The following is a 10366-nucleotide window of genomic DNA, read 5'->3' on the forward strand; positions in this document are numbered from 1 at the left end:
TAGAAATTGCATTAAAACGTTTGGCCATATTGAAAGGTGCCGTACTATTAGACTTGCCAAAATTAAACTGAGGCTGCTAAATAAGAGCAGTTTTAGCTGGGCTATTTTTAATAATTCTTCTGTTGCATCCCAGGTTACAAGCGATAGAATAAATCTATTTATTCTATCGTATGGTGGGGCAACTACTGTGCTACTGTATTGTGCGGTTTAATATAATCTTGTTTTTTGCTTGAAAAAAGTAAGTTATACTGTACAATGATCTCGCGGGCCGGAAATAGTTCAATGTATGAAATAACTACGCGGGCCAAGTTTTATTGTAAAGCGGGCCGGATGTGGCCCGCGGGCCGGGAGTTTGACACATATGTTCTACGTAATGGTTAAACAAAGTGTGTTAGACCGATCCGAGGCCAGCATGGTTGGTGTTTTTTTTAGTGCGGGAGTTACCCTAGCAAATAACGCATTAAAATGTCCTGGTAGCATGTTTAGCTTAGCCTGAAATGTAGATGAAAGTTGATCAATTTTGACTTTTTAGCCCGTAACTGTCGTGTTGAGTTTAGTGGGCCTATTGGAAGAGCTAGAGATATGAAATTTTACAAGATAATCGCCTAAGGCATACTAAAATCTCAGTGAGCCACATGCGGGGTTTTTCGAGTTAATGCGTTTTTAGTAATTTCACTCTACAATACAATAAAACAAACAGAAATATTAGCTCTATTTACAAGGTTTGACGGCTCGATAAGTCACAACAGCTTGTAGGCAGATTGATTTGTTAATAAAGGTTTTGAATAACATTTCGGCAGGAGCTTGTACTAAATACAGTACGTCTCTTTCTTAAAAGTTTACTTTAATTTTGTATAAAGATGACTAAGTTACGCCTCAACTAACGAACGAGTTACGTTTCTTATGTTGAATTCTTCGTAAGTTAGCTCTGTACTTTTTAATCGGTGTTGCTTAAGTTGTTTTCTTATTTTAAAGACAGAAAAATAAATCTGGAAACTTAAATAGCATTTTACGCATCGTATATTCCGCTATTGTTCTGATGAAGTTTTTTATATGTAACAGTTTGTTTTATGACTTGTGACAACTATACGCCTACCAAATAATCGAGTAAGATTAATTGTATAATTTGTTTTCTCCAATATTTTATAGTCCCTGTGGACTAGTGTTACATTACGTTACTATTGTTACTTTGACGGTGTGACCAACACAACTTTTTATTAGCTGCTGTGCCAAACACAAAACTACTTAAAATTGAATATAATAATCAACCGATTACTATGTCTTTGGTAACTAAACAATCCAGTAATCAACCGACTTCCATTGGTGAATCCTGTTCAACTTAATTGAATAAAATTTGATTAATTTGAAAAAATGCTAACAATTGACTAAATTACACATTACGAAAAACGAATCACTTTAATTCTGTTTATAACTTAGAAGGTTTTGAAGAAGAATGTATGTGCTTGAAAAAGGTTTGGTTTGTGATGTGATGTCTACTTGGACCAACGGAAATACTTAAATTTTGGAGAGAAATTCAACACAAGAGCGCAATGAAGGAAAGGGGGGGATTTCAGTTTTATCACTTCTGCGACCATATCGTTTAAATACTAAAATGAAACGTGTCTTTGTTTCATAAAGAAATTTAACATTTTCTTTGAGGTTTTGAGCGCTTTTTCATTCGTTCAAATTTTGCATCGGAGTTAAGTTTGCTATATAAATTTTATTATGACACCACAATGTATTTTACGTTACGTGCAAGGTTATGTTGGGGCAACTTGAAGCCGTTTGAAATTAGCAAGTAAAAAACATCGGAAATGATGTGTGTAGATTTGCGATGTTCACACTGGATTGGTAGACGTGTGTACGAATGTTCGTAAGTCGAGGAGTTACTGTATTTGTGTTATTAACGGTGACTCGCAATTCTCCACCTATTCTGAGAAGGGAGCAAACTCAGCCTAGAACTCTTTAGGTATCAGCCAACTTAAAACAGACAATCATCATTAATAGAAATATGTATTATTGTTACAGACAAATCTTATAATTACAGGTTAACTGGAAGATACTCTCAGGCTTAAACGGCTCAGTTAAAACTCAATAAACATCTAGAAAGTTTAAATTCAGCATAGAGCAGTTCAGCTCGATTACCTAGATTACTAGAGGTTACAGCAGGGAAGGGCAACATACGGCCCGCGGGCCGGATCCGGCCCGCCAAATACTTCATTTTCTCATATCAGGCCCGCCGACCGAAGAAGTTGCCCGCCCCTGGGTTACAGGTTACTATAACACATACCTAGCCCTTTTATTGACCTAAACGACTCTACTTTTTGAGGTGGAAAGCGGTTACATAGGCCTATTTACAGGTTGACAGGTAATAATAAAACCTATAACTAAAAACAATAAATATAAATTGCACACATGAAGGGGTGTAATTAACGTGTAAGTACAATGAACTTCGCAGTTTAGCCAATGGGGATTAAGTTTATCATATTTTTTATTAGTTGCGCATTAATTGTTATCTCCAAGATTATTGTAACTCTAAGTCGTCTTCATAAATAACAAACGGCTTCAAAAGTTGTAAGTACAAGGTCATAAAAACATCAAGTTCAGTTAAACACGTGCATTATTTCTCTTGGTTAGTTTCTCTAACGCTTCATCAACAATTATAAAACTTATTCCGTAATTCTTCAAAGCAACGTCATAAAATCATTAAGTTTTACGTCATATGAGGAAAAGAGAAAACATTGCACTAAGATAAGCTTACATAACAGGATTAAAGCTTTCAGTAATAAAATCCTTTGTCTAAGTCTGACGTTACTTTTATAGTAGAAAGAAGCAGTGCCCATCATGCTAACCTTTGGATATCTGGTTCTTCAATCTGGGCAGAAGAATAAGTGCTTTTAAATTCAAGCAATTGTTTCTTTGACGTGGTTCGTGGTTGTTCAGGTTTTACATTTGCGCGGTGTGTCCAATTCTCGTTTATAGTGGAGAATGACCGAGCATAGCACGGAAGACTTCATTTCGTGACAAGAGTTGTGTGTTGATGTAACGTATGGATTAGGTTGTTAAACTGTCAAGAGAATTTTGTTACGTCATAATTTGGCGTCGTTTGTGCGCTGTATGCCTGACGTCAACCATCACAAAGACATTTGTTTTTTAACTCAGGTTATATATACCTATTTGTGTTGTTTTCAGTATTTTTCGACATTAACTATGGAGTGTAAAAACAAAAAAGTATGGGGGTATTTTATTATTAATTATTCTTTGATTGCAAGAAACTGAACAATATCAAATGCCAGTGCTCACAAGGGTTGACTCCAGGCAATCTTAAAGTATCAGTTGCACATTGACCATTTTGAGAGCCAAGAGATACAATAGCCATTGGTGAAATACATAAAACGGATTTATCTCAGGAAAATTTAGGAAGCGTCAGCGTGCTCGAGGTCTTCAACGTCTTCCCGTTGTTGATCCGGGTTGACTTCTGTGAAGTAAATAAAATTCTGACACTTTAGCAATGGACACGTCACTGGGTATACTTCAAGCTTTCAGTTCGGGTATGATTGGGCTTACCACTGTGACGAAAATGTGACAAAAATTGCCCACTTACCCTCTGCCTGCATATCTGATGTCCACAAGGTGAGGTTGTCGCGTAAGAGCTGCATGCTCAATGTGGTATCTTTATAGGAGTCTTCAGGTAAAGTGTCGAGTTCAGCGATAGCTGCATCAAATGCCGATTTCGCAAGAGTGAAAGCTCGATCAGGTAAATTTAAGATTTCATAATAAAAAACGGAGAAGTTCAAAGCCAGTCCTGCATAAAGTAATAATATGGTAACAGAATAAACATTCAAAAAATAATTTTCATTCGTAAGTTTAGCTTTTGAGGTGGTAATGATTGAATTAACCACACAACGCAATTGTTATCAGTTATCACTTAAATATTGTGATGTTTTGTCTAGTCTTAAAAAATGTCATAATTTCAAATGTCCGCAGTGGTCATAGCTTTATAAGTAGGCTTAGTCAAGGTTCTGATTTAACAAGTTTTGTAAAATTACCAAGCTTTGAACACACATATCACCACTATAGGCCTACTTTAATTACAAAAATGAGTTTAACCTTGAGTAATATCGTTCAGGTTGCACTAATTTCACACAATATATGCTAGCAAAAAATAGCATATTCTTCTTGTTTATTAAATATACAATTTAAATCTACCTAATCGAATAGGATGAGTTGGTTTGAGACTGCTTGTGGCTTGGTCTGAAGCAGATTTATATGCCTGAAGGCTATTTTCCGCAGCAAGTTTACGGTCTTCTTCTTTCTTACATTCAGCTGAATATCTGTAGTAATCTCCTTTCCTGTAAAATGAAATGAAGGTTAAGAGTGGAGTGCATGATTCGCTAAAAGTACATGATTCGCCAAATGTACATGATTCGGTTATAAGCATGATTTGAAAAAGGTACATGATTAATATGTGTATTATATACCAAATATCGATATTATTATATGGATAAATACAGATATTATTATACCGATATTCCAGCCTACCACAGCACTGAAGTGCCGCTATCAAATCAATAACGTCTATACCGGTACTTTATCTGTCACACTTCTAACAAAACATAATCTTACGGATTTAGTGTTGAAATAACTTCTAAAGAAACATTCTATTCTTCGACACAAACAAAACTAAGCATACGCTTATTCCTGATCGCAAAATATTCTGCAGTGACGGTAAACGGTAGCTTTCCGTCTGCCCAAAACTTAGGCTTGTAACAGAACTTTGTCTTTTGTCAAAATCCCTTTGATTCTTGCATCCCGCCAATAGAGAAACGTCTTATGACGTCAAACATATTAGTGCACACTTGGCGCACTCTAACAACGAATCATGAGCAATTGATCAATTACCTACTTTTGGCAAATCATGTGTACAGTTACCGAATCATGTATATTAGGTAAGTCAGGTAGCTTACATTTAGCAAATCATTTACATTTTTGAAATCATTTACGAATTCACCGAATCACGTACATTTGGAAAAATATTATCTGTACATTTGACGATCCAGGTATAGTTATGTATATACTGTAGGTATATTCATGAAGACGCTATGCGATTCATACGTTCTTTTATAGAATCATTTAGTGTTTTTAGGAATGATGTTGGTTTCGCAATTTGTGTAGGCCTATGTCTGTCTTATCACGCATGTATTTTGCAAATTGGTTTGCTGATTTTTAATTTACAGAAATTAATTTCTGAATCTTACTAAATCTGATTAACAAAACTGCATTTCTTTTAAAGAAAATACTATTTGCAATTAGGCATTGAAAATTTCCAACAGCCAGTTTGTTTTGAAGTTGTTACATCTGACTTAAAATATCTTGGTTTAATTTAAAAAAATCAAGTTTATAAAACTGTGGTGTAATTGTAAATGTTGCGAAACCATTTTGAACATTGGCATATGAATCGCGCGATGGCAATCACAGAAAAGCCTATTTCAATGCTGGTTTTGACATTTGGTTTTTTGTTTCGTGATTGGAATCTATAAAATTGTATTTAAAAACTCTTCACTTAAATTATGTAAACAAAAAATAACTTGCAAAGTTGCGATACAATTTAGCACTTTGCTATTTTTGCGGCGATGTCGTTTGATATCTTTGTAGCATAATTGTCTAATAAATAACTACATGCGTGTTTAATAATGTTAATATTTCATTTGGTGGTTTCAAAACAGAATACACATCCTACACGTGCATTCGTTGACCATATACAGTATACGTACATCTTCATGAAGTAAACCTTCGCCTCCAAATCGTCCTCTTCGCAACCTGAATATAACGGCAAAATATGCTGATCGATTAAATCTATGACTTCGTTCGTGATGTCAGTGAGTTCGTTGTCAATCTGTTGGCAAATTAAAAGCGAGAAAATATTAAAAGCCAAACAATGAAAAATATTTTATAGATCAGACGGATCAAGTCAAAACAAAAATCTATAGTAGACGTCTTTTTGAAATAAAATGGAAGAGTAGCAAAAATTTTCTGGTGACGTTACCAATTCAAATGCAGCCTCCTGTTTTAGAGTGGCGTCACGTGGTTATAAATAGGTATGTCGCAATGCTGTTGATGACGTCGTGTAGTTGCTGATTAGTAATTTAGAGAGGCAGATCACAATCAGAAGGAAAAGTGTTAATGTTTTACAGCAGCCTGCTGCTTTCAATAGCACCTTGTCATTGTTTACTGCTCAGTAACTGGCAGGCTGATGTTGGTGTTGTATAAGGCTAGGTTGCTGTTCATGACATAATGAACAGCAGACAGCATCAGCGGCTAACTTTGTTAAAAAATTAATTGCTTTTGATTACGTCCCGAACAGCAGCCTGGTGCAACACCAACAACATGTTGTCAATCACTGAGCAGTAACAGCAGGCTGCAGAATCCATTGTTTTGGTTACGAAGTCGTCTCGCATGTTTTGTCAAGGTCCAGACAAGGATGGGATTGTGAGAAGAGTCCAATTTAAGACTGCAGACAATAGATTCATGCGTGACATACGCAAGCTCTGCCTGCTGGAGGCAGCATGACATAGAGCGGAGCCCAAGGTGTTCAGCAGCGCATTAATTTGCGAACATACGCGGTTACAATACGAAACATGCTTTAGCCATTAACAGGACAAAACACCTTTCCATTTCTACATACACATCTTCTTAACTGTGGTAGTTGCCTTACTGTAACCATTTGTAGCAGTTTTATATCATTCGATTCATTCTCACTGTTGCTTGCATGCTTAGTATTATCTTTCTAGTTTGGTACTGTTCATTTATATTGCTTGCCAAAGATTTACTGACTGACTACCAATGTTAATACTGTGCCTCATTGCTAGATTCTTCCGCATTTAAGCCTTACATACTTAATTACCTCTTAGACTTTGTTGTTTTGGAATGTACCCGAACTTGTCATCACCTATGATCATTTGTAAGATGTTCCTTCTTCATTTGCCATCATATGTAGCTTATTAACCATTGTAGTGTGGTCGTGTTCTGATCTTTATTCATAAGTGATGTGCAGACTTGGTTTTCATGTCAGTTACCTCTTTCTGTTACCTCTTTTCATGTCAGTTACCTTTACCAGTTATGTTTTCCTTGCTGTCCTTGAATTTGTCCGTTTTTTTTTTATCTGAGAATAACTTCATTCCACTGCGTTATTCTACGATATTACAATTTACTAGTATTGCCGATTATTTTCATTGGGTGCAGACTCACTGGATAGTGTTTGTTTCCTTACTTAGGCCTTGTTTGTACTTTCGGATGATAAGTACCCTGAGTTCTGTACTTATAGAAATCACACACACACCCCATACCCTTATACGCCCACAGATTTGTAGCTGTTCTGTTCGTCTGTTCGAATGATCATTTCTTTCTAGCCATTCAATATAAGACTTTCAAGAAATCCGTGTGCATTACTAATATTCAGGGAAGGGCGGAACTCAGTCCTTGATGGCCCGAAGGACACCCCTTAGGACTTAGATGATCGACATTTATAAATTTGCCGCTTATACTGTCTTTGGTAAGGGTGTAGGCATATGTTTGAAGCAACATTATATTTTCGGCGTATATTAGGCGTATATTTTCGGTTTAGTATTTTCCTGTTTAGCCCTTCACATTTTAGTAATTTCTTTACTAGTACACTTTTGCAGCGACTTCATATCCTGTGGCCTGCGTAACGTTTTCAAAACCTAGCACAACAAACAACCAAGTGAGCAAGTACCAACGACAAACAAACTCATAACAAGAGTTGCTTAACTTTTGAAATAGTATTGCAAAAGTATTGCTTAAAAGAGTATGATTTTGGTTATTCGTATTATTGATAGAGTGTACAGCACCTATAATAAAACCTTTTCTTGTAAACTAGTTTTGTTGCAATATTAAAACCTTTCGACAGACAAAAAGGTTAGAGTATTCTAACGGCAAGCAACAATAGAGTCATAAATATTTAACAGGTAATTTAAGTAATGATACCCTCATACGTCAAAAGGACTTCTTCACAGTCATGAATATAATAATGTATAATAATTATTTCCGAAACCACCAACATGTTCCTGATATCTTTCCATTGCACTCCTGTCGTACTCTCTTTTTTGCCGTAATTCTTCCAAGGTTATCCAAGATGAACGTCGAGCGCCAACAAGGTTTTTATATCCAAGCGACCAAAGGTTTCTTTCCTCTCTGCTTAACTTTTCTCCACTCATTACAACAGGTTTCATGTATTCGACCAAATCTGTAACATACAATAGCCTCTATAGTACACAAGCCAATGTCACTATAAGGTTGCAAACATGGCGAGCCCAAAACCAGTTACACCTTGGTGCTAAGCTTTTGATCGAAGTCGGTTCATTGTTCACGTAAAATGGGCCACAACCGAAATTATCTCTACAGTTTAATTTAGTCAGTTAATTATGAAAATATTTATAACTTTATGTAATGACAAATTTGGCCAAGCTTGGCATTTAAGCCCATTGTTCTGCAAAAACACACTAATTAATCGGCAAAAATAGCCATTAACAACAACTATTACCGGTTATTTGGTGCACAGTGAGTTTTTTTTATAAATCATTTCAATTTTAAATGACCTGGTAAATGATTCTTTGAATTTCAACATTTAAATTTATTTCACGTTTTACAAACAATATTTGTTTTGCCATAGATTAATTCAAATTTGGATTTATCTTAATTTTTTTAAATTGTTTTTGTTTTTTATTTTGAATTAATATGGATTAACATAAATCTAAATAAATTACTACAAATTGTTTCAATCGTATCGTAAATCTTATGATTCTAATATAAATCCTCGTATTCACAACAGGTAGCAAGTAGTTTTACGGATAACCTACTTGAGCTGCGAATACGTAATTGAATAAGTAACATGTGAACCGGTAACTTAGCAGACAGTACGTTATTGCCTCTCGTTAAGATTAAAAAAAAATTCTCTTCCAATTTACATATTATTTCGATACAGCTAATTCTCTAATATCCACATATTTGCAACGTACCCTGATATCTTTCAGCTTTCTCTGCCATTTTAGCTTCGAAAATACACTTTTCTTTGTTTGTCTGCGCGGCTTGACCCATTATAGACATTTCAGTTGCAAGTTCATCCAGTAAAAGCCTATATCCTTTTCCACTCTGCAAAATTTAGGGTACTGCGGCTATTTTTAGATATGTACTGTAATCTATCTCAACTATCCGAACGGAAAGTTCTATAGCCTGGTAACAAGCATTTGACAAAACAAGCTGTAAACTTTATACACTGTGAGAGAAGCTATTCAGTAAGTAATACGACATACGTAATTCAACATACATATTATACACACAACGTTTCACCTGACAAAGTAGCCTTGTGCGGCTAAAAATGCTCGTGTCTTATAAAATTTACCAACTATTATGGTTTAAAAATGTGCGCCTTGTTGTTATGCTATACTTCTAAAGTGATTAGCAAGAAGTCGACATCATATTTAAAATAGCCTCCATACATATGTACAGCTAAACATAAACAGTGTTATTATTAGGACTATTATGTTTCAGTTTGTTGAGGATATGACAGAACATAGCAACGTACGAAGATGCATAATGACTCAACGCTGCAGAGAATCCAGGTGAATAAATAAGAATGCAGTGTGCGCGATGTATATGTATGATGATTGTTTTGATATATTGCTAAAAATGAATGTTGCAACTGCAACCACGATATCGCACCCACGCGAAACTGCAGTCAAGAACATTATTGGTTTTGTGGTAAACTTTTAGCATGTTATTGTGGTAAAAACTTTTGAATACGAAGTGCTACATTTTACCTACCATTAGGATGTCGAAATAGAAAATACTTGTGCTGTGCTTATGTAGATTTTAGCGAGTTTGTTTAAGACCATATAGGGGGGCGGTACCGAACTACTGTACCGCGGTATTTTTTCCCTACCGATACCGGTACCGTCGGTACTTTTAGAAAAAAAGTACCGAATCCATGTATACAGAATTACTTTTTTCGCGTACAAGGATACCGTTTATGCGTGTTATAAATAGGTGTCTATGCCAGGTGACGTATTAGGTCTAATAAAAAGTGTAGTGTCCTCCGCCAGAAAATAAAGTTTCATGCAAACCTAAGGAGGCATAGAGACAACTAATCTTCATTTGCATGTACTTTACTCTGGAGTTCCATTCCGCCCGGAACTGAAACAAACTTCACAATATATATCACATAGTAGGTAATTTTAAAATATGCTAACGATTGACTAAATTATACTTCACGAAAAACGAATCACTTTAACACTGTTTATAGAAGGTTTTGAAGTGGAATGTATGTGCTTGAGAAAGGTTAGTTTTGTGA

The 10366-nt window shown here is 35.5% G+C and overlaps 1 protein-coding gene across 1 annotated transcript; it reads right to left on the bottom strand.

The window, feature by feature from the left end:
* Positions 1-1999: 1999 nt before the first annotated feature.
* LOC143462615 (14-3-3 protein epsilon-like) lies at positions 2000-9271 on the bottom strand. Its single transcript, XM_076960840.1, has 6 exons — positions 9036-9271; positions 8079-8263; positions 5775-5896; positions 4210-4352; positions 3605-3805; positions 2000-3478 (listed from the first exon to the last, which is right to left on the bottom strand). Exons 1-6 carry the CDS (start codon positions 9121-9123, stop codon positions 3417-3419), a joined length of 801 nt encoding a protein of 266 aa, XP_076816955.1. The 5' UTR covers positions 9124-9271; the 3' UTR covers positions 2000-3416.
* Between the last annotated feature and the right edge of the window lie 1095 nt (positions 9272-10366).

Source organism: Clavelina lepadiformis, chromosome 6, assembly GCF_947623445.1.
Source record: "Clavelina lepadiformis chromosome 6, kaClaLepa1.1, whole genome shotgun sequence".
In the NCBI taxonomy this organism is placed as follows: Eukaryota; Metazoa; Chordata; class Ascidiacea; order Aplousobranchia; family Clavelinidae; genus Clavelina; species Clavelina lepadiformis.